General features: G+C 41.3%; 2 protein-coding genes across 6 annotated transcripts in view; one reads left to right on the top strand and one right to left on the bottom strand.

Moving 5' to 3' along the window:
* The window catches only part of DNAJC3 (DnaJ heat shock protein family (Hsp40) member C3), a 42817-nt gene extending 22339 nt beyond the window's left edge, over nt 1-20478 (bottom strand). Inside the window, exons 1-4 of the mRNA XM_061996070.1 lie at nt 20177-20478; nt 13262-13372; nt 9032-9156; nt 7936-8010 (exon numbers count right to left, since the gene is read on the bottom strand). Coding sequence (XP_061852054.1) covers nt 7936-8010; nt 9032-9156; nt 13262-13372; nt 20177-20258 — 393 coding nt within the window. The 5' untranslated portion in view covers nt 20259-20478. The remainder of the gene's footprint in view (nt 1-7935; nt 8011-9031; nt 9157-13261; nt 13373-20176) is intronic.
* Nucleotides 20479-22020: 1542 nt separating this feature from the next.
* Nucleotides 22021-24942, top strand: part of DZIP1 (DAZ interacting zinc finger protein 1) — a 47827-nt gene continuing 44905 nt past the window's right edge. For all 5 annotated transcript variants that reach the window (XM_062020531.1, XM_062020530.1, XM_062020528.1 and 2 more), the window contains exon 1: nt 22021-22060. The gene's annotated coding sequence lies outside the window, so the exon portion shown is untranslated. The remainder of the gene's footprint in view (nt 22061-24942) is intronic.

Below are 24942 nucleotides of genomic sequence, written 5' to 3'. Positions count from 1 at the left end.
GCCTTTTAATGTTGTTCTTTAATAAGAACTCTGCCTCAGAATCATTGTTTTAGAAGCATAGGGAAGAGTTACAAAAAACATAGCTAAGCTAATTCATTGGCTTACCACAACCTATCCCCTTTCCCAGCTATGGAATCCTACATCTTCCTTTGCAATGGCCCATTAACAATACAGGAAAAAGTTGGGCATTTAGTACAGGAATTCTAAGGAAGAACAGTTACAACCACCTTGAAGGAAAACAAACAAACAAAAAAACCCCACCCAAAGCCTATCAACTTATACTCCATATGAGTATGAAGATATACAGGCACAGTTCATCTGTAGTGCTTGAGTATCTTACCACGTACTATAAACAGACATTATCAACTTGAAAAACTGTTTAATACTGTTGTTTATAAAGCAAAACAGTTAAAAATCTAAAATGTATAGAAACAGTGTTTCTATACCTTGCTTACAGTAGTTCAGTGCCATTAAAGCTGTTATGTTCTGCCTTTTCAAATTGGTAAATACAAAAGCAATGAAAATAAATTTATTAGGCTTGTGAAAGACACTCTGAAGGGAACTCAAGGAATGTCCGTGGTTTGGGTTATCTAAGATCAAGATATACATCAGAGAAGAGCATGAAAAGGAAACCTTGGCCTTGGTGGAACAATACACTAGGTAACAGCTATGATGGTAAGATAGATTAAAAAAAGCAAGGAAATACTTTAATATCTTTCATTCTTTACTCAGGAAGCTACACATGACCACAGTACCACAGCTGAATGTATTTGGAAAGACTCTAACGTTATTTTGATCTGGTTAAGGGAGTTTCAAATACACAACTCAGGATTCCCTGGGAGTTTTGGTGGACAGAAAACTAAATATGAAACAGCAATGTATCCTCATGGCCAAGATCAACAGCATCCTGGGGTGCATCAAGAAGAGTGTGGCCAGCAGGTCAAGGGAGGTTCTGCTTCCCCTCTACTCTGTCCTGATGAGGCCTCATCTGGAGTACTGTGTCCAGTTCTGGGCTCCCCAGCTCAAGAGGGACAGGGAACCACTGGAGAGAGTCCAGCGCAGGGCCACCAAGATGATCATGGGACTTCTTTATGAGGAAAGGCTGTGGGATCTGGGGCTGTTCAGCCTGGAGGAAACTGAGGTGGAATCTTATTAACAGTTACATGTATTTGAAAGGTGTATGTCAAGAGGATGGGGTGGCACTTTTTTCTGTGATGTCCAGTGATAGGATAGGGGTAATGGAAAGAAGCTGGAACACAAAAAGTTCCACCTAAACATAAGGAGAAACTTCTTTCCTGTGAGGGTGAGGGAGCCCTGGCACAGATTGCCCAGGGAGGTTGTGGAGTCTCCTTGGGGGGCTTTCAAAACCCACACATTCTTGTGTGACTTGACTTAGGTGAACCTGCTTTAGCAGGGCATTGGACTAGATGACCTCTAAAGGTCCCTTCCAACTCCTACCATTCTATGATTCTATGACTGCCGAGTAGCTTATTCCAATCAGGTTAACTTACAGTGTCTGTGAGGTGGTCTCCTCTACCTACATCCCAACTAGTATCATTACACAAATCAATCAACCATGGAAAACCGTTGCCCAGTATATTTGGCAACAGCCGAGGGCTTCTCCAGCTCAGAACGCAGCTTGCAGAGGCAGCGTGCTCAGTGACTTGGCTTTGGCTGACATCTAGTGGAGCTGCAAGCAGCACATTCTGTTTCCAGCTTTTAAGTGTTTATGCTTCGAGGGGAGACAGAATTGTCTATTTAGGACACCTCAATTTACAGTATTTAGAGTAAAATAAAATGCAAATGTAAACATTACAGTCAGTCTAAAAAAAAATAAGATATTTTAAAAGAAATATGACAACTTGATCCTCTCCACACTTTACAATACACCAGGCAGCAGTTCTGTTCTATTTTTGTATTCTGCAGAGTTCAGTAACTGAAACACTTGCCACTTTCTCTAGGACACAAGCAGGGTCACAGATAATATTACAAGGCATATGGGTCTGCAAGGACATGCATCACTTTTGTCACCTTTTCAGAAAGTCTTCTATTAACCAAAGGATGCCAATATTCCTTTTTTTTTTCACTAAAAAAAATCACATGTTTAAAGATAAAATAAACATTCTGAGGCTTTCATGGATTGAGGCCTTAAAAACGCGTGTTGATATGTCCACGGACCAAACCAGAAAGAATTTAAAGCACAGAAGCACTCAATCAAAGTTGGGAGTGGAGAAACAAATAATAGTCATATACTGTAAGCTATGACTTTCTGAAGTCACCTAAGGACTTCTGTTTAATCCCCATTCTACCCTGGGCACCACAAATATGAGAATTAGATCCCTCTACAGACACCTGTTCAAAGTTTTATTACCCTCTAAGTCCTAGATTTCCAAAGTAGCTGAGCTGACATAGAAATATCATATTGCTTAATATGTCAAGGAATAAGTCTAAATCAAAACCTGATTACTTTCAGCCAACAGGGGAGTACAGAGCGGAAAAAAAGCAACCTAAAAATAACACCTGAAGGCTGTGGCCTCAAGACACTCTGCTCCTGACAGCAGGAGCTCCATCCTTTCCAGTCAGGCATTGCCACTGCCTGCTCTCAAACTGGCACTGCTTCACAAGACACTAGTACTGACACCATGCAGTGTGCAGAAACAGAGACACACTGCTCTGCTTGGCAATAACAGAACTTTATAAAGAGGCTTAGAGTGCTTACAAAACTTTCCCCACATATATAAAACTGTGTAGAAAGAATTTAAGGGTTTCAATTTTTTCTTTTCATAAGTATTCACTGAAATATATTTTTACTATTATATGTAAAGAATAGTTTAAATGATTCTTTTAAGCCTCACACAACAGTGCTGCAGTTACAAGCTGGGAAGGTTTACCTGTCGTCCTCCCCTCCATTTAGATGGAATGAATTTTTCTGACTCTTTCTCTCCCTCAAAAATGACTGCATCTCCTACACTGCTGAGATACCTTTCAGGGAGGGTGACACCAAGAGGAGGGATGTGAAGAAGAGAAAAAAAGAGCTTTTCAGAGTCTTCACTGGTATTTGACAGACTTCTAGAATATGCCAGGAGAAAACAGCACTTTACAGGCAGCTCATTACCTCAGTCACCCTGGAGTTCCGACTGGCACAGAAAGCAACTCTGGTGACTGACTCTTAACGCAAACATCATGGAGGGAATTCTAAGCCATCTCATTCTTATACATCTGCTCTTGAGTAGTCCAAGTAAAATGACTCTCCTTAGTTTCCTCATCCTGACCTGGTTTCTCGATCTCAAAAGTAGGATCTACCCCCTTGAAGACCACATCTGACCCAAACAATCTCTCGTGTGAAATCACATTGCTAATATTCAAGGGCAAACAATCTGCTTCAGAGGCTGACTTTACCAGAGAAAGCCCATCTCATCTTCATGACTATTTCTTCAGTTAAAAAATTTACACTGAAGATAAAATCTCTCATACTTGACACCTGCAATTCATGTCTGTATGCATCTGACATCCTCAGGACCACCTATGCCAGACAATGTCCTGAAACCCTGCACAGTAAACAAAGTGGATTACTTTTCAAGTTAAGACTTGCCTTTCAGTTGAGGAGGGATGGATGGGGTGGAAGCTTGTTTTGGTTTGGTTTTTTAAATACAGCATTTCCTCCTCATCTTGCCATGATACCCAACTTGTGCACTGAAATGTACAACCAGGCTGCTGTTTGCCTGCTGACTGCTGGCAGACTGAGAGTCTATGCACTACCAATGCAGGATGGACAAAGTTTTTCTCCAATTTAGGCCCAGATCTGGACACCAAAGTTTGCTGGTGTGCTATATGCTTACCTAGAATGAGAGCATAGTCAGCTGGTATCAAGCCAAACTGAGAAGTTAGAGGGCCATTCATATCCTGACCTACATTTACTCAGCTAAAGAGCAAAATCATGGATTAGATTCTTATTTCACATGTAAAACATGTGACTTTAGGTATCCAAGTCCACAACTAAATTTTAGCCTGGAAGCTATTGAGACCCCACTGGCATTTCTCACTAGAGCTGATATGGCCCAAGTAGGAGGAACATGCATTTCAAAGTACAACTTATATTCCTTCTGGTTTCTTGACAATTGTCTTACAATATGAGTCAAAGCTTCTTTTGAAGCAAGTATTTACCTTTCCCCTGTCACTTTTGGTTGCAAAAATAGAGTCTGGATATAAAAGTCTTGAAATTATTTGGAAAGCTATTCAATCCCTAACAGCCTTCCCTCCTCCTCTCCTCTCTTGTACAGAAAAAAAACCCCAAAGAAACACAGAATGTTAATACATTTCACAGCATCTCTGACAACTTCTCATCTTAAATATGAAATTGCATTTAATCTCAATGCAAACATACTGCCAGAGTATACCAAGTATTTTAGGCACAAAGGGAACTACTAGAATAGTAAGAATTACTACCTGAAAGATTTAGAAGAAAACAAGGGCAATCTCCTTAAAAAAATGAGTATTCTACTTAAAAGACTCAAGGTAGACAGGCTACCTTAATCCCCACTCCCACATGAATAAATTAACCTATGGCAAGGACTAGTTTAACATTGACCTATGTTGCTGATATATTCTGAACAGACTGCTTGCCATATCCTCTAAGTACCCAGGCAATATTGTTCACAGAACCAAGGAAACTAGAAGCAAGATTTAGGAATCAATATGGTATCTTCATAAGTTGGCTTCTGAGAAGAAACTGTGTACTACTTCAGATTTAAAACTTGACCAAAGACTGAATCTGTCTGACCAAAAGCAGCAATCTAAATTTTTGCAGCTGGTTTGGAATAAAAAGGCAAAGTCGTGACTGGAGAAGCACTGCATATGCAGTATTAAGCAATACTCCAACACTAACTGCAAAGAAAGAAATGCATACACAAACTCAGAGTCACCACTGCCATCACGTAATTGCTACTGCAGCAACTATGTCCTCAGTTCATCAGAGCTGAATGACATTCTCCCTTCTTCTGCAACTAGCTGGGCTGCACTGCAATCAGACATGCAACCACAGACTACACACATCTAAAACTTCCCGAGGAAGCAGCAGCAGCACCCAGAGCAGGCATCACTATTTGATTTTCAGAATAAGCTACTGCAGCTTTGCTACAAACACAAAGACTGCCTGGTGCATTTATATCTGCAAGAGCCATTCCTGAAGACTATACAGTAGAACTCTGTTTTTGTCACACATACTCACTAGTAAGATTGACATTAAACACCTGTAATCTGCAAGGCAGAGCTGCTTTCTCCATCACACACTTGAAAGCAAGCCAACAAGAAAGTATCAGTTACGCTTGCAAATTCTATTCATTTTGGCCTAAGTGACATGCAAGCTATTCCAACTTGCACCACCTGAAAACTAAGCAAGGTTAAGAATTAATCTTATTCTCATGCTTACAGAAATTTTGTGCAACAAAGAAAAAAAGAGTGTTTCACATATTCTCTAAGTAATTTTGTTCTGGAGTTAGATCAGGTTATTTTTGCAGAGTAAGAACAAAATGCACAAAATATCCATTGAAAGAAAAAAAACAAATGAAGAGCTATAGCTATTACCTAGGTAGGTAATATGTAGCTATGTTTGTGTGGAAATTCTAGGCATCCCCTGACTATGGAGAGCAAGTATTGTTACCATATTCGTGAAAAACAGAGAACTCCTCTGCAAATGAGAAGACACACAGATGAAGGCCACTGAAATTTGCTGTCTTTAACAGACCAGTGACTAAATCAAGAGCCCAGAATCCTTTTGCAATCAGTGACAAGGTGACAGGAACCCTTAAAGGCTGATCCTTGAGGCCTCTAGTGATTTTCCAAGGTGGCTTGAATATAGCAATGTAAACTAGAGTTCAAATACATACTTAGAGTCCCAAGTCATTTATCCCTTTTTTCTAAATGAAGATTGCTCACTCCTGTAGGCATCATCAAGCAGAGATCATTAAAATGCCAGGCACACGGAAAAAAAAGATTTTTCAAAGTACTGTGCTACTTCAAGCAACGCTTTCTGATTTCATCTTCATCACTGCACTGCAACTTTACCAGTCATTCATAAAATCACAGAATCATAATGGTTGGAAAAGACTTTTAAGATCATCGAGTCAAATCACTAACCTCACATGGCAAGGCCCATCACCAAACTAAACCATATCCCTCAGCACCTCATCTATGTGTCTTTTGAATATCTCCAGGGATGATGACTCCACTACTTCCCTGGGCAGCCTGTTCCAAAGCTTAATAACCCTCTCAGTGAAAAGTTCTTCCTAATGTCCAATCTAAACCTCCCCTGGTGCAACTTGAGCCCATTTCCTTGTATCCTATCATTCATTACTGGAGAGAAGAGATTGAATCCCATCTCACTACAGCTCCCCTTCAAGCAGTTGTAGAGAGTGATTGTATCTCCTCTAAGCTTCCTCTTCTCTAGGCTAAACTTCCCCAGCTCCCTCAGCTGTTCCTCATCAGACTTCTGCTCCAGACCCTTCACCAGCTTTGTTGCCCTGCCCTGGACACGCTCCAGCACCCCAATATCTTTCTTGTAGTGAGGGGCCTAGAACTGAACACAGTATTCAAATTGCAGCCTCGCCAATGCCAAGTGCAAGAGAACAATCACCTCCTTGGTCCTGCTGGCCACAATATTTCTGATACAAGTCAGGATACCATTAGCCTTCTTGGCCACCTGGGCACACTGCTGGCTCATGTCCAGCCAACTGTTGATTAACACCTTCAGGTCTTTTTCTGCCAGGTAGCTTTCCAGCCACTCTGTCCCAAGCCTGTATCATTGCATGGGCTTGTTGAACCTCATACAGTTGGCCTTGGCCCATTGCTCGAGCCTGTCCAGAGTGTCCTCTGAAGGGCCTTCCTCAAGCAGGTCTACACTCCCATCCATCTTGGTGTCATCAGCAAATTTACTGCGAGTGCCCTCAATCCCCTCATCCAAATCACTGATAAAGATGTTAAATAAAATAGGCCCTAGGGAATACCACTGGTGACTGGCGGCCAAATGGATTTCATTCCTTGCTTACAACTCTCTGGGCCCAGCCATCCAGACAGTTTTCCAACCACCTCAGAGCAGGTCCATCCAAGCCAGGGGCAGCCAGTTTCTCCAAGAGGATTCTGTGGGAGACTGTCCAGGAAGAACACATCACCAGCCTTTCCCTCATCCACTAAGCAGATCATCTTGTCATAGAAGGGGATCAGATAGGTCAAACAGAACCTGCCTGTCATAAAGCCATGTTGACTGAGCCTGAACCCTTGGTTATCCTGTATGTGCCTCAGGCTGGCACTCAGGATAATCTGTTCCATAACCTTTCCCAGAACCGAGATCAGGCCGACAGGTCTCTAGTTCCCAGGATCCTCCTTCCAGCCCTTCTTGTAGATGGGGGTCACACTTGCCAACCTCCAGTACTCTGGGACCTTCCCAGTGAGCCAGGACTGTTGATAGATAATGGAGAGTGGCTCAGCAGGCACAGCCAACAGCTCCCTCAGCACCCTCAGGTGGATTCCATCCAGCCCCATCGACTTGTGAGTGTCGAGATGGAGCAGCAGGTCACATACTATTTCCATTTAGACTTAGGGGGCCTCATTCTGTCCCTCATCTCTGTCTTCTGACTCAGATGGACAGGTGCCCAGAGAAGACCCGGTTTCACTATTGAAGACTGAGGCAAAGAAGACATTAAGTACCTCAGCCTTCTCCTCATCCTTGCTCAATAAGTTTCCCCCTTTATCCATTAAAGGGTGAAGATTTCCTTTAGCCCTTTCATACAAGGTAGGTTAAGGGCAATAGCTTTAAAGGACAGGAAGGACACTCAGGCAAAAATAAACATATGCTCCAGGGCATCAGAGTTGAGATGAGACCTTCACTCAGAATCCAACCTTAAAAGTAGTGACATAGTTCAGCTTAGGCCTCCAACTTACCACGTTTTTAAAGTCATCCTCTGCTTCATCAAATTTTCCTTGCTTGAGCAGTAAGTGTCCTCTCTGTAATCTTGCCTGAAATGAAACAAAAGGTAATTTCTTTTGACTTACAAGTTGGAATTCAGCAAAGTATGAACATAAGCTTCAGTTTCCTTTATCAGGAAAAAAGAAGTTTCCTTTTACTACATCTAACAAGATGAAACAGAGATCACAACACCCATTCTTTGTCTTCTGCATTTGATAATGTTCTTGTGAGGACTCTTTGATGGCTAAGGATCACTCTGTACCAGAAATGAGGGACAAAAAGCAAGACAGTTTTTATGAGCAGCTGCCATTCAGGGAACGAACTCATTGGAAGTGTTGCACAAAACAAAGTGAACATTCCCAAATACAACTGCTCATAGATTTTAAGATATTAGAAGAAATTTAAAAAATTAAACAATTCCTACATTTAATTCTTCCACTAAACTTTCAGAAGAGAAACTATGCAAACGGACAAGTTAATGATTTAGAAGATTTTTTACTTATGATAAGACTAATTTCATACAACAAATTTAACATTTGCTCCTTCATTGTAAGCTATACAATGGAAAAGGGAGATGAGAGATTCAGATGAAGAGAATTCCACCATCAGTCTCCAACTAGCAAGACAGTCTACATATACAGCACACAGAAGTGAGAAAGGGGTAAGTAAATTCAAACTTGCAACAAACCCATAGGGAAGCAGTGAGATTAGGACAGTTCCTGCGGAGAAGAGAAAAACAGAAGCATCTGTGTGCTCTCTCCCCTCCCTCTGTCTGAGGGCATAGCCTGAGTGGAGAATAACCACAAGCGAGAGAAAGAAAATGTTCAGCACAAATCCATGAGGAACATGGACTTATTAAAATTACTATTAGTTGTTCAAATAACTGTCTAGACTGTACTCAGCATAGCTGCAAATTCAAGCCTATACACCGTTGCTATTATTGTATTGTATTTAAAGCCTCCTGAGCTAAAATGTATTTTCTATTTCTCTTTAGCAAAATCTGAAAAAACAGCCTTCCTCGAAGCAGGTTTTTTTCATGCTTCAACAATTTTCAATTCCAGTAATACTTACTGATGTGAAGTCCTGCTTTAATTCAACCACTTTACTTAAATCACGAATTGCTGCTTTAGATTTGCCCATGGCTAAGTACACTGTGGCTCTTCTGTAATAGGCAATGTAGTTATCAGTGTCTCCCTCTGCAAGTGAAGAAACAGTAATCAGAATACTATCTCAAACAACTGAAACTTTGGCTACTGTGAAACTGTAATGATTAAAAATGTATTATCTGACTTTTAAACCATTAGAAAAAATAAAGGTCTTTATCAATAAAACATAATATTTGCAACATCATCCAAGCAATATTTTCTATGCAGTTTCATTATTTAACAATAAAGATTAGTAAAACATAGTAAATGTCAAATAAAATTGAGAGTCCTAAAGGTGATATATGTACTTGTTTTTCAGCTTTGTACGGGAAAGCAGCCACTACATACTTACCTTTTATCTCCAACCGCAGGCCTACATTTGAAAGCATGTTAATTCATCCTTCTCTACCCTAGTCCCTGTCCATCATATAGGATGAAAGTAAATAATCCTCAAAAGATCAGTATGTTAGTCCAATGTCATCACAGATGCATAAACCCATTACATCATCTATTGAAATAGCAGGATCACCTTTCTTTTGCATTAAGTGGGCATCAACATCGCCTCCTAATGGCAGACAAATGCACATACACGATCAAAACCTGAAGGCTAACTTCAAGGCTCACACATTCCATGTTGTCTGCTGGTCAAATTTCCAAGATCCAGCAATTTTAACACTCTCTAGGCTAGTGTATATATGTATATCCATACAAGAGGCAAACATCAGTCTCTGGAACCAAGAAGAATTTTCTTTATACTCTTCTCTCTGCAATATTTCAAAGAAATGTGTGACAGTTACTGGGAGCTCTCAAGGAAAGGTAACTTAGACCTCCCAAATAACTATATGCAGTAGAAGACAACAAACTTTTTACTGTGCTATTAAAAAAGAAATCATCAGTCCAGTAATTGTATACAAAATCATCCGTATCTGAGGAACAGATATTTCCTTTCTTCACCTCATCTGAGGTTACGGCTGAACTTTAAGTGGAACAAATAGTGTTGCCAAAAATCTTATGGTCAGTAACTGAGCTTCATAGCTGGACACCTCCAATATTCTAGTTCAGTTCTCACCAGAAAAGATAGCTGTATTCTTCCTCTACAATGTCTTGGCTATGGAAATGCTCACATCCAGCACTTAAATTTAGTAGTAATTCCTGTGCTGTACTCTACCCTGTATGCCAGCATTGTGGACATCAAGTAAGTTGAAATGTTACTAACTTTAAAAAAAAGCATTAAATCCTACTGCACACAACTAATATGTAGAGTAGGCACAAATCACTAGCTGAAACTGAGGAACTTTATTAACACACAAAGGATGTAAGATTGGAAAGAGCTAACTCAGAAAATGCATTCCAGCACCAGATAATGATCTCCTAGTAAGAATATCATCTTGCCTCAGTTCCTCAGTCATGGTAATGAACAGTGACTGACAGTTGCCCACAGGGAAGGCAAAAGCCCATTGTAGTGCTCTTGATTGGGCCAGTTTATTTTTTTTTGGGGGGGGAGGGGGTGGGTGCTTCTTTAAACAAAGATCTGTCAGAACCTTCCTCTGTAGCTCATAGCACTAATGCCAGTCAATTCTAAGATGGAACCTGTAGCTGACCAGGCCTGGTCAATTAGTACCTGAGATAATGCCTCCGTGAGTAATGTGTTTTAGAATGGGAAAAAGTTGCTGCACAGTCGCTAAACAGCAGCAGCAACAGGGAATGACAATGTGGGAACAACATCACTGCAGACACCAAAGTCAGTGGAGAAGGAGGGGGAGGAGGGAACTTAGGCCCTGGAAGAAAGATTCCCCTGTACCCTGTGGTGCAGCCCATGGTGAGGCAGCTGTTCCCCTGCAGTCCATGGAGGATCACTGGGGAGCAGAGACTCACTCACAGCGCATGGAAGACCCCACGCCAGAGCGAGTGGGTGCCTGAACGAGGCTGTGACTCTGGGAAAACCACCCTGGAGCAAGCTCCTGGCAGGACCTGGGAGCTCGTGGGGAGAGAGGATCCCACACCAGAGCAGGTTTGCTGTCAGGACTTGTGATCCTGTGAGGGACTCAGGCTGGAGCAGTCAGTACCTGAAGGACTGTTCTCCTGGTGGATGACCTGTGTTGGGGCAGCGTGTGGGGAGCTGCCCCCGTGGGAGGCCCCATGCTGGAGCAGTTCGTGAGGAACTGCAGCCCATGGGAAGGACCCACACTGGAGAAGTTCCTGAGGGACTATCTCCTGTGAGAGGGACCCCACACTGTAGCAGTGGGAAGTGTGAAGAGGCCTCTCCCTGACAAGAAGCAGTGGCAAAGTCCATCTGTAATCAACTGATCGCAACCCCCATCCCCTGCACCGCTGGGGGGAAGGAAGGAGAGTCCTGGGAAGAGGAAGGGGTGAGAGCAGGTGTTTTAAGATTTGGCTTTATTTCTCATCTCCCTGTTCTTATGGTTTATGAATAAATCAAACCTTTTTCTCCCTGAGTCTGTTTTGCCTGTGATGCGAATTGCTGAGTGATCTCCCTGTCCTTATCTCGACTCACAAACCTCTTGTTGTATTTCTCTCTCCCCTGTCCAGTTTAGGAGAGGGAGTGATATTACAACACAGTGGGCACCTGGCATCCAGCCAGGGCTAAACCACCACACTCGTCTACTTGATGGGATAGAAAAAAGACTTGAGAATTTCACTGAAGAAAAAGGAAATGGACAGTGGCTTTCTTCTATTTTAGATGTTTGCAAAAACCAAAATCAGGCTGGATGAGGCAAGAGAAAAAGAACTATTTACCTACAATAATGCAGTACAAGCAAAAAAGGATTAGAGAAATTTCTTCTCTCCTCTACAAATACAGTAGGCAAATGGTGCTTAAAATCTTTTCAAAAAGGCAAAATGCAAAGAAGAAGATAAGTCTGATGGAAAGTTTAGGGCAGTCCAGCTCAAATCAACATCCAACTAAGAATCCCATCAAGGCCACAATGGTGTTGGCCGCACTGTAGTTCTGCCAGCTGCTTGAGCATGACTGGCAAAACAGAGGGTTTCACCTCACACAAGCACCTCATTGCTCATCCCGCTTCACACCACTGCCACCTCTGTACAGTCACAAACTGAACTAGACTCTTCACTCAATCCAAGTTACAGCTTGCCAACCAATAGTAAAGGAATAAACCACACTTTAACACCGGCTCTGCTCAGATTCCACAGGAATACTTTGGCACCAACACCCAAGGCAAAAAAGCATTAGCAGACCACCTCTTCGTGTAAAGAGGAGCTTCCTCATTCCTCAGGAGCTTCCTCACAAAAAGAGGAAGTTCCCTCTTCCACTTCCTTTATATAAAGGAAGTTTATATCTTAGGCAACTCACAGATTAATAACTCAGAATCAACGGATATTTCATTCACGTATCACTATTAGACCATAGTATAAACAGTCACAACAGTATGACTCATAAATGTGCAACACTTTAGTATTATTCTTCTCACATTATACCAAAGTCCAAAAAAGCCCCATGCAGTTAAGAAACTGTAGCATTAATGGACACTGCTCTTCACTGGTGCCGTCTGTCTCTACACTTAATTAAAGGATTTTAACCAGCAAAGTTGCTTTAAAATGTATAGAAGCAAACATTTAGCACCTCAGTTTGTTGATAAGGCAAAACACCAAAACAGGAACTCGCTCACTATTTGAGTACAAGAGAGGAACAGTTACCAGTTCAGTATCTCAAACTTGTAACATCCATTTCACTGAGGTATCACCCACTTAAAAAAAAAAAAATATATAAATTGAAAAGATACTATTTTGAACATTTTTTAAAGTGCTGGAGAGAAGAAAGTATGGATAAATTCAACCTTTCAAACACACGCTTTGAAAAACTTCATCTATATGAAACCTAATCTTGATGGGATTCATCAAATGATAAAACAGGCACTTTTAATTGCTTTCATACAGCTAGCTTGCAGAATAGCAGTCACCTAGTGTTCACGTGTAATGCAGTTAACTTCAGTTTCTTTTATCAAACACATGTCTGTTTGCAGTAGTTTGTACAGGAGCCAACAGACATGCATAGAAGTGCCTCAACATCTCTGATTCATGGAATGCAATTTGAAGGAAAGCAGGATACTTAATGAAAAAACAGTAGGAAAAAAACCCCAAAACAACAGTGCAAGAGTCACCTTCCTGAGATACATACCTATAGCTGCATGAAAGTGAGACAAAGCATCTGCTAGCTGTCCAGCAGCCAATAACTTCTTTCCCATTTCAAGTTGTTTTTCTACTTCTGCATTTATTCCACATTCAGCGCCTTAAAAAGAAACAAAAAGATCAAGGTTTTGAATAACCAGTTTGACTATATCAAATGCAGGCAGTGAAAATACTGCATATCTAACAATTAATGAGATAGAGGCAGAAATCCTGTCTTCCTGTACTAAAAAAATTTGCACTCTAATCACAGAATCTTAAGGGCTGAAACTGACCTTGAAAGATCATCTAGTCCAACCCCCCTGCCAGAGCAGGACCACCTAGAGTAGGTCACACAGGAACTCATCCAGGTGGGTTTTGAATGTCTCCAGAGAAGGAGACTCCACAACCCATCTGAGCAGCCCATTCACATCACATCTTCCCTGTCCAAAAAAGGATGTCTTAAGTAAATAAACACTGTAAAGCACAACATTATGAGAAGGCATCAAATAAGCATTTCTGTTCTTGTCTATATGTTCAGTAACATACTTTTGCATATCAAGCTTTATGTAGCAACTATAAAAACAGTTTGACAAAATACATTTCAATGTGCGATTTCAAGTCCAACAGAATCTGGAAAAATACTCATAATGCACACATAACAAATATAAAAAGCCTTTAAGTTAAATTTCATGACACTACTAATTACTTAAGACTCAACTGAGAACTGTTAGCTACTTCAGAGATGGGCTTCTCATCTACTGCACTTCTATCTCATCTTTATAATTTCCAAAACAAACTCTAGAGTGCAAGTTTTGATACAATCAAAATTCCCATTCCCTTTCATTCAGCCAGTAGTATGAAAAAATCATGAGTGGTATGCTTTCCAAGTGCCAGTTTTAGTGTAAAGATAATAAATTGCTCCTGCTCAACCAACAGAGAAAGACTATTGTTGAGAAGAAATGAGCATCTGAGTGCTAGCACATGCTGTACATACAGCAATTCAAACACAGTGGTTTTCCATTTGTACTTGATCCAGCATTCTTTATTACAGAATTTCACTACAGCTCACCAGTTTATGACTATTAAAACTTTCACACTGTAAACAGTTTTCCTTTACTAAGAGCATAACCTAAGGATAAATTTAAGCAAGGTAATCCTGAATTAGAAAACACTGAACTATAGTTACTAGGAAACCACTTCTTTCACTCAGGTTTCCTATCAAGCAACTTCAAATAGGCACTTGAATTAATCTTAAATACAAAAATAGAGCAGCATTTTGAAGTCATTTATTTGAGTCTTAGTAAAAATGTTACACTACACAGATTGAAGGAAAGTATATCAAAAGTTTTCACAATTAAACGTGATTAAAGAAGTATTTATAATGAAAGAACGGTAATTTCTGATCACCAAATCAGTGTGATTTTTTAGAACTAGGAGCTCTCAGCACCTGGGATCTTTAATTTTCCTTTCCCACCCCTTAATATAGTTCATAATTCTTTTAACTACACATTATAAGAAAATCATTGAGATATCTATACTAAAATGAACAAATTGCCTTCTACACCCACTGGAAAAAGCTCTGCTAAAAGACTGATCACAATTCAGCAAACCAAATTGAAGCACTTCAATCATTTGCTTTAGAACAATGACAGCAAGCAAAATCCTTTTAAATTAGCAGAAACTACTTTATAAAATAAGGCCCAAATTACCAGTCAGTAATTTCTTTTGTTTAAGCAGATCAAGTTTAAATAATAATTACGTATCACATAACCAAGTTGGGGATCTTATTAAATAATACATTTTCAAATCATTCTAAGCATGTATAGCTCTGAATAAAATATTATTTGTCCACTGATGGTGAAGAAGTATTTTTCTGACAGTAGTTGTTTCGTACATGGTATTCTATTTTGATAGCTTTTATATAAATGGCCAATTTTCAGAAAAAAACAGACATTCTTCTTTGCTGTTCTACTTCTCTAGCTTAAAGTAGTGTGAAGGTCAACGTCCTCTAAAGTGATAAAGTAAGCACTGGAGAGGATAAAACCCGCCACCTCAAACTAAACAAATAAAAATCCAGAACTGGAAAAAAGAAACCACAACAAAAAACAAACAAACAAACAACAACCAAAAAAAAAAAAAAAAAAACCAACCAAAAAAATCCCCACAAAAACCAACACATTCACAGATTTCCCTGACTTTGGAAGTATACTGGCAACAAGCCAAATATCAAATCACACTGACTAAAGTATTTAACATGAGCTAAACAAAGCAGCAAAAATCCTTACGTTTCATCCCTCCTATCTCTCCCTATACAGGAATATCTGAAATCTTTCAAAACTTGCCAGTTTGGAGTAGTATCCTAGAAGTGGGCTGTAAATGACTCTTTGATGAACCTTCCATCCACCATGTCATTCAATTTCTATGAAGTCTCAAGCATCTGAAGGAACGTCCTTGTTTCACATTTAGTCACATGGGGATAGCTCCAAGAATAGATTTTTCCACAATACAGATGTACCTACACTAGACTAGTCAGTGCCTTTCATAAATGTTCTGTTCAGTACAGTTTTACACATTTATGTAATACTTTAGGCAGGAAAAACATCTTTTCCATCTTTGAAAATATTGAAGAAAGTAAAGGAGAAGAGTAACGATAAATAGTAAACATGTAAGAAAGAGAAACGGGAGCAACACTGATAGAGAAATAGGGACAAATGTCAAAGACTGTAGGATCCCTGCAGAACAAGACTACTTGTACTATACATCCATTAAAACTTGGCTCTGCAAGTTGCTGAACATCATAAATCAATGTAGCAATCTCCAGCAGGAGGCCTATATAGTCAGTGTAACCATGACAAAGCGATATTTACCAATAACTACTCAAGAACATGGTACACTGGCCTGATGGTTGGACTGTTTATTCATGTAAGTATATCGCTTATTCATTTTCTGTTCATAGGCAAACAACTGCCTTAAGTAAACCATCCCACAGTAGATATGTGAACATTTGTAACATAGGCACAGGAGTGTAAAGTGCTCAAATTCTGTATAACTTATTTGGGTACCTATTTAGTCTTCACAGAATCACACAACGGTAGGGGTTGGAAGGGACCTCTAAAGATCATCTAGTCCAACCCCTCTGCTCAAGCAGGTTCACCTTGACCAGGTCACTCAGGAACACATCCAGGCAGGTTTTGAAAACCTCCAGAGAAGGAGACTCCACAAATCATCTGGGCAGCCTGTGTCAGTGCTCTCTCACCCTCACAGGAAAGAAGTTTTTCCTTAAGTTTAAAGATGGAACACAGAAAGTTCTACTTATGTCCATTACCCTGAGTCCTATCACTGGACATTATAGGAAAAAGTGCCATCCCATCCTCTTGACATTCACCTTTCAAATACTTGTATTAATCCCCTCTCAGTCTCCTCCAGGCTGAACAGCACCAGGTCCCGCAGCCTTTCCTCATAAGATCGATGCTCCAGTTCCCTGATCATCTTGGTGGCCCTGAACTGGACTCTCACTAGAAGTTCCCTGTACCCCTTGAGCCGGGGAGATCAAAACTCGACTCTTTGGTCTGAGAATGACCATAAGGACTAAAGCTCAACGACAAGAAAAACTAAACCAACACCACAGAGCTCTTTCCTACAGACAGACATTAGTGAGCTGGATACTAAATGCCCAGCACTACAAGGGATGAATCTTGGGATGCTCCAACAAGAAACTAAATTCATGCAAGAGATGCAAAGCATATTATTTATTTTCAAAGCTTCCAAGTATTTTTGTTTTAATATTGTTTCTAAAGCCTACCTAATTGTTATCTATTCACCAAGGATCTCAGATGACGGCACACAAGCACTCCAATTGTCAAATCAAGTTAGATATTCCAGATAAATTCGGAGTCTGTAGTCCTGGCACTGATGCAAGAGTGAGAGAGTCAAAAAAAAAAAAACCCCATCAAAAAACAAAACCCCAACCAACCAAAATATTCAAACTGCTCCCAGATAAGAACTGGTATCAGCTCTGACAACTCAAAGGAAGTAATTCATAAGGCACAGAAAAGGCAAGCAGGTGCAGCTAACCTGTTTTTCCAGTTAAATATATTCCCTTGAAATACATTATAATTTCCTGTTAGGATTTTTCTTTTATTGGAATAACTGGTGTTAATATGTGAGTACCTAAGAATACAAATTTCAACTATATCCTCATATAATCAGTCGCATCCACAGTGTAAAAAGCTTAAGAATGTCCTCAAACTTGAAAATACATTTTACATTTGTCTACACACTCCTCTTTTTCCCCTGTAGAATTTCCATCTAATTGTCTTTGGTTTGAATCTTGTCCCTGAGATGGATAACAGGACCATGAAAAGAAATACAATTAGTTCTGACTATGTACCAGAAACAGAGTTGTGTCAAAGATAGAAACAGGTATGTCACTAATCTTAATTACAATGCTCTCAGTTTATTTTTTTTAACACAAAAGAGCTTGATGACTGTCTTGTCATATGAGTGGGAGATCCTGCTTTTGGGATTAGAATGACTGTGTTCAGTGCAATACATCTTAAGTTTGCTGCTATTTTTAAACAGGTTTCACCTTTGCTTTTTACATGTGTCTGCAACTGTGCTACAGTTTCAAAAGCAATACAAAAAGGCTCAGGAGCAGCCTCAGAGCATCCAGTTGAGCCATGTGTAACTTCCACTCACCAAGTTTTAACTTGGTGAAGAAAGTTGGTAAATACAGCTAAGACTGGCATATCATAAAGCTGCCCCCTGCAAAACACCTTTACTATTTGAGGCAAGAAAAAAAATCTTCCAAATTCAGGTCAGAAAAATACAGTGGGGGGCTGAGAGCAACACTTAAGGCTAGTAGTCTGACAGTAACAAACCGAGCTCTGCATACTCAAAGCTTACTTCTTCTTGTCCTTATTATATTTCCTTTATTTTACTATTAGGAAGGAGAGAGGGAAAAGGAACAATACTACTCTACCCTCCTCAGTCACCTCTTCTGTTGTGATTGGTGTGGACAAATTGCCACAAAGGATGACTCCATGTCAGAGGCGACTTGTGTCAAAGCAGGAGCTTATTCAGCACAAGCCGGGGGTACTTGTGGAGGAGGAATTCAGAAAATACAATGGTAAGAACTGAACTGCAACCTGCCAGATCACCAAGTACTCAAAAACTATTTTACTGAACTCATTTACCAACTGCTCCATTGATCCATGAATTAGATGGCACAAGGCAGAACTTCTGTTACCAAGACCACAAGATGTAATGGGAATATGAACACTTTCACGTTTAAAAGCCGGTAATTGGAGAAGGAAATACAGATACTGAAATAATGCACACCTCCCTCCTCCCTTACATTCCCTAACTACATACGCTGGAAAATGAACTTATGAACTAAGAAGATAGTAAGTTCAACAAATAAGATCTGGAGCACATCCTAATACTGTACATTTTTGTTAACCGAAGTGAAGAAACTATACCGCAAATTAGTCAGTGTGGCTTTGTTACGTTCACTGAGCCATTAAACCACATCCCTGAAACAGAGTGACAACTCCAAATAAGTACTCTCCAGCAGGACTGCCACAAACTTTAGGGGGGGGGAAAGTATACTTTAACCATAATTGCTATTTTTCCTCTTACACCACCAGAACACACATCCAGAAATTCAACAAAGCAATTCAACACCACAGTATGTACTCAAACTACAGAGCATCTTTGCCAGAGTATGCTCCTGCTGCCACTTGGCCAGTTAAAGTAGTCATTAGTTCAGTAAATCAAGTTTAGCGAAGCAGTACATTTCTAATGTCAAGCCCAGGTCGGTCTTAAGTCTATGGACTTATTCTGACTATTGACAGCTCCAGTTCCACTTCAATCTGCCACTGCCAGTTAAAGAATGCTCCTCAGGGCAAAACCCCGACTATGTGAGCAATTGTATAACCAAGTTACAAATTTAACAGGAGCCTGTGAACAAAAGTTTGAGCGTACAGGTGTTGCTGACAGTGTACTCTGAAAGTAAATAGGCCACACAAAGCGCTGACAATCTCTGCTGAACTTGAAATACTAAAGGTGAAAGGGGGAAAAAAAAGAAAACACACAACAAAAATACAAATAAGTGCATCACAACTGCCAAATGCCTCGGGCAAATTTTTGGATCCAGCACTAACAATGGCGGTGATTAAGGAAGCCCACTGAAAAACTCTTTGAACTTGGGAACTGCACAAAATTCATAAAGAAGTGAGAAATTCAAGGCCAATACGGAACTGGACAATGCTGTCACGTGGCTGCACTCGAGGATACCACGACATTTTCAAGATCTCACAGTATCCGGCACCCTCTAAGAAGGCCAAGGAAAACGATGGACACTTCAAGCCACCTGAAATCGCACCGCCAGGAATCCAAACGAAACCACAGAGGCTACGAGCAGCGGCCGTGCCCTCATTACACGCCCTTCGCGACAGCCTTGATGAGCTGGCAGTGCTGTGCCTCCTTCTTCCCCACACCCTTTCCAGAAACACTCCCCCCTCAGGACGTCCCGCAGGGGCCCCCGGGCCTCCCCGTGTCCCGCCTGGCTCAGACCCGCCGGATCCCTGTGGGCAGGCCGCGGCTCCGCCGGATCCGCTCCCCTCTCCACTGGCACTCGAGGCCGGCTCTGCCGCTGCCCCACAGCTCTGGCGGACTCTCCAGCACCTCCAGCCCAGACACTGGCCGGAAGGAGGAAAGGCGACCAGCCACCAGCCTCCGGCCCGCTCCGGGCCCAGTGGCAGCCATCCCACTCCGGCGGGCCGCGGAGGGAAGCGGCAGCCATCCCAATGGACACGCACCCCCCGGTGCCGGGCCGCAGCTCCCTCGCGTCGCCCTCGCAAACCCCCCCCGCCCCACAAGCAGGGCGGCCCTCGGAGGCGCGGACACCTTCCCCGGCGCTCACCCTGGTACTGCAGGTCGAAGAGTACGAGCAGGAAGGGCAGTGCGGAGCCCAGGCGCCCGGCGGAGGCCGCGGGAGACACCATCTCCGCCGCCCCCCGACGCCCGCGGCGACAGTAGCGGCGCCCCGGAGCGACAGCCCGAACGTCTGCGGGGAGGGTCGTGGGCGCCCCTGATTGGTCACGCCGCGCCCGTACCCGCCCACCCGCCCGTCCCTCCGGCGCTGGCCGAACGTGGAAACACCAGCGGGCGAGGCGGGGCGGGGGGAAACGGGGCGGCTACGGCTCTGCGCCGGCGCCGCACCGAGGCGGGTTACCGCCGGCACGGAGCTTGCGCCATAAACGGAGGGGGCGGGAGGGCTTCAAGCCCTTCTCTTTCGCGCGTGCGCGGGAAGAGGGAGCGACGCCCTGCTTTCAACCATCAGTGGGCGGGCTGGTTGATGGTGCGGCTCGGGCATTGGGTTCTCACGGGAAAGGTGAATTCTCGGTGTCCCCTTCCTACTAGTATGTCTCTTTACCCCCCGCTTCCTGTCGCAGACAGGTTTCTCCTGAGGTGAGGGGGACTTCATGACAAGCCTGAGTTTAGCTTGGCTGAGTGCGTCCTGAAAGTATCAGCAGGCCTGAAGAAAGAGAAGAGCTGCTTAGCCTGGCCCAGCCAGGGCTGAAGCGGATAGCATTTGGGCTGATGGAGTGAGTTTAACACCGTCAGTATAGAATCGCAGAATGGTAGGAGTTGGAAGGGACCTCTAAAGATCATCTAGTCCAACCGCCCTGCTGAAGCAGGTTCACCTCAATCAGATCACACAGGAATGTGTCCAGACAAGTTTTGGAAACCTCCAGAGAAGGAGACTCCACATGCTCCCTGAGCAGCCTGTGCCAGGGCTCTGTCGCCTGTAGAGTATAGTAGCTTTTCCTTAAGTTTAAGTGGAACTTTTTGTGTACCAGATTATGTCCATTATCTCTAGTCCCGTCACTGGATGCTGCAGGGGAAAAAAATGTTGCCTCCTAACATCCACCCTTTAGGTACTTGGAAGTGCTAATGAGGTTCCCCCATAAGTCTTCTCTTTTGTAGGATAAACAGCCCCAAGCCCCACAGCCTTTCCTCATAAGAAAGAAGTTCTAGTCCCCTAATCATTTGAGGACCACCTTTAGGAGTGTGGTGGATGTGGATATTCTTCATTCTTCAAAGAAGTATTGTGGAAACTTTTTAAAAACAAAACAAAACAAAACAAAACAGGCAGTAAAGTAAATGTGTTTGGGTTTTTATTACTGTGTCTGGCATAGTTGTAGAGCAGAGGATGGCAAGTGCAATTTTAAATTGTTGGTCTGTCCCAGGGACACAATCCTGTCCTCTACTGAAGCACGGGAACAAAACTATGATAGCATGGCCTTAACTTCATGCTAACCTTCAAGACATGCCAAAAATATACCACAGAATTTACTAGATGGCAGAAAAGTTTGGTGATGTGATTTAACAGATCACAGCATTTTCGTGCTAGAAGCTCATATTGGATCTCCAAACTGAAAGCAAAGCCTGTAAGATAGTCTGCCATCTAACATATTTTTTAGACTTCTTTTCTTTAATAATGAAAACACAACATATTCTTAATTACCACAGAAAACTTAATCTCATATATGCTTAGCTGTTAATAGTTTCAAATGACCTGATTTGTTTTGTTGGATAAGCAATTCGTATTAGGGGCATATGATATGTTATGCCACATCAATGTGAAAAAAAAAACGCACAATCTTGTTCTCATAAGAAATCTGTTGAGAAAGTAACAAGAAATTTCATTTTCCATTCTGCAGATACTGCCACATTACCCTTCTCATCCCAGAAAATACATATTTCACAAGCTTTCTTGAATGATCAGACTGAAAAAAGAAAAGTAAGTTATCCCCTTTCTTCCTTCTTTCATTTGCAAGATGATACTTCAAAGGTATCACCTTGAAATTTGACCTGCAAAAGATATTCAGATGTAAGAACTTGAAATAATATAAGGAGTGATAGATGTGAAATGAATAATTGATGACATTCTAAAGATAGCAGCATGAGGAAGAAGGTGAGAACTCTGTAGCAGTAGGGATAAGACAAAATATGACAGCCTATGACTGAACTGAGCAGAATGCAATCACTGTTACAGTAAATTAATTCCTTTGAGGAAAAGAAGTATTAGCCAGGTAGAATTAATATGAAAAGGAATTTACACCTCTCACCCTCTAAGACAACTGAAAAATAATGTTAAGAATTATGATATACTTAATGGACTATTATCCCATCCCACTTGGTGGGTAAGGGTGACATTAACTTTTTTAATTCTCTGTGCAGTAGTCAGGAGAACCAACAGTTACTCCAGAAGTTCAAACAACTCACAAATTTACTTAAAGCTCGGCAGAATTACAAAAGATAACAACTTGGCAAAACTTGCAGTGACAGTATTTTCTATGTGAACTTGGCAGAGTTTACAAAAGATAGCGGTTTGCCAAAACTTGTAATGGTATTACCTGTAATGTATCAAAATGAAGTCAGAGACAGGAGAAAACAAAAAAAGAGAGAGGTGTGATAGGGAAAAGGAGAGATATCACCACCCTTGGATCCAGTGATGGTCTCTGCTTGTGGGTGTGAGCTCATGCCAAGAACTTACCCTTTATTCTTTTTATATTGCAAAATACAAAGGGACTCAATGTCCTTGAGTAGGTACAGTATAAATTTGGGTAACATTCCAGAAATGAGTTGGTGGGCTATGACTCGGTGGGCTGTGGGTGGTTTCACAATCTGCCTCCACAGGATTGACTAAGCAACAACGGATGGCCTTAATCAGTCAAGTGGACTCACAAGACAATTCCCTCGCCTCTACAAGTCCAGTCTACTGTCTTTGTTCCTTTTGTTTCACAACTGGTGGCTTTCAAGATGGATGTTTGCAATAATTACTCCTTTTGATAATTTTGTCAACACTAGGAATTAATCACTTCTTTTGTTAATCACTGGTCAGAGTTGTTAATCACACTGAGAGTTCCATAGCCATTAATAAAAAGATTAGGAGAAAACGATCTGAAGGAAACTCCATACCTCATACTTGAATACCAAGCTTAAAGATTCAAGCACCAAATCCCTTAAAGCAAGATGAAAGTAGTGTGATTAAAGCATCAAGTATTGTTTTGAGTAGATACTTGACAAGCTTTTGATCCTTGACCTTGGCCTTGAAATAGTGAGCCAAGATCAATATTTCCAACTGATACAGTAAAGAACAGTATATAATACTACAAAATACACTACCAAATGATTTGCTTAAAGAAAAGGCTCGTCATTGTCATTCAGTGCTAGAAATGCCACCAGGTACACAGAATTACACAGTAATTCTCAATATAAACCATGAAGGACCTGTCTTGATTATCATAGATCCCCAAACATATATAATTTAGATATTAAGTGTAAACCTGAGAGGAAAAAAAAAGTTCTTTACCACATATTCCTTTGTGCAATTTCAGAAGCACTGAGCCCTTCGAGTCTTTCTCCTCTTCTGCATCTCACCTGCTTCTATATCCAACCTAAATGATTCCATGATTCTGTACGACATGCCAACATTATATCTTGAAATTCAAAAAACAGCAAAGCAATACAATACACAGTAATGCAAAATGTCTTTCCAAGGTATTAATCAAAAATAGACTCTTATCAGAAAAAAACTTGCTTCAGCAATGTTGAGTTTTGGAGTAAAAGGGTGAATGGCAAACGCTACAGTAATGTTAAAAAGGGACAAAAGAGGGACAGTCAAGGAATTTTCTCCAAGTTACTGCTAGTTATACATTTAGTAACTGCAGAGGGCAGCAATTAGCAAGGAATAACTCTTGAGGCTATTCGTTGCTTCTAATAAGGACTGTGAGCCGAACGTGGTGTCACGTGGTGGAGATAGTTAAATCTGTAGTTTCTATTTATTAGCCTGATATCAGACTCCAGAGATTTCTCATTTGTAGACCCCTTTTCATTGAGACTCCTCCTCGGATTCCTTAGACTTTTATTCCTCCTCATTTATAGATCTACCCCTAAATCGCTATCCTCATTTCCTGTTTCGTACAAGCATGATTTGTTAGTGTGTGAATTGAGTGATGAATGATGAGAGAATTGCAAGCAAAGGATTGAAAGTATTTAAAATTGCCATTACTTGCGTATCTATTGTGCAGACACCTGTGAGCAGGGGGCTTTCAGCCTGAGAAGTAGCCAAGGGAGAGAGTCTTAACGGAGTCTTAAAGAGACAAGACAGTTATCTTTTGGTTAAAGTCCTTGGGACCAAGCAGATAAACAACTTCAAAACAATTTCAGCAAGGCCACAGTGTCCAAAGTGAGCTCATTAACTGTGAAATTAATGTTTCAGTTAACACCCCTTTGACACCTCTAAACATGATAATGAACTAAAGGGGGTACATGCTAAACATTCATGGCTATATTCCTCAGCTCTCCACCCAAATCATGTTAGACATTACCTGTATGGTTGCATAAAGATTAGGTGGCATATTTTTCTGTAAAGTATATATGGAGTGTTCTTTCATTTTTTGGTGTGCATGCTAGGATGGGAGATCCATCATGCACCCAGCGCTGCAATAAACTAGCACTGGCTTTCTAAACTATAAAAACTATTTTGGACAGTGCTTTCCTATTACAAGTTTTGATAACAGCCTAGAAACCTACTAGATGTAATGCTATACAATAAGAAGGCTGTGTTAAATGTGACAATACAGAAGGTACTGGAAGGACACTGCTCATTACCTGTGA

Source organism: Colius striatus, chromosome 1 (assembly GCF_028858725.1).
Source record: "Colius striatus isolate bColStr4 chromosome 1, bColStr4.1.hap1, whole genome shotgun sequence".
Classification (NCBI taxonomy): domain Eukaryota; kingdom Metazoa; phylum Chordata; class Aves; order Coliiformes; family Coliidae; genus Colius; species Colius striatus.
The sequence above is the reverse complement of the archived record's forward strand: the minus strand, read 5'-3'. Positions and strand labels throughout refer to the sequence as shown.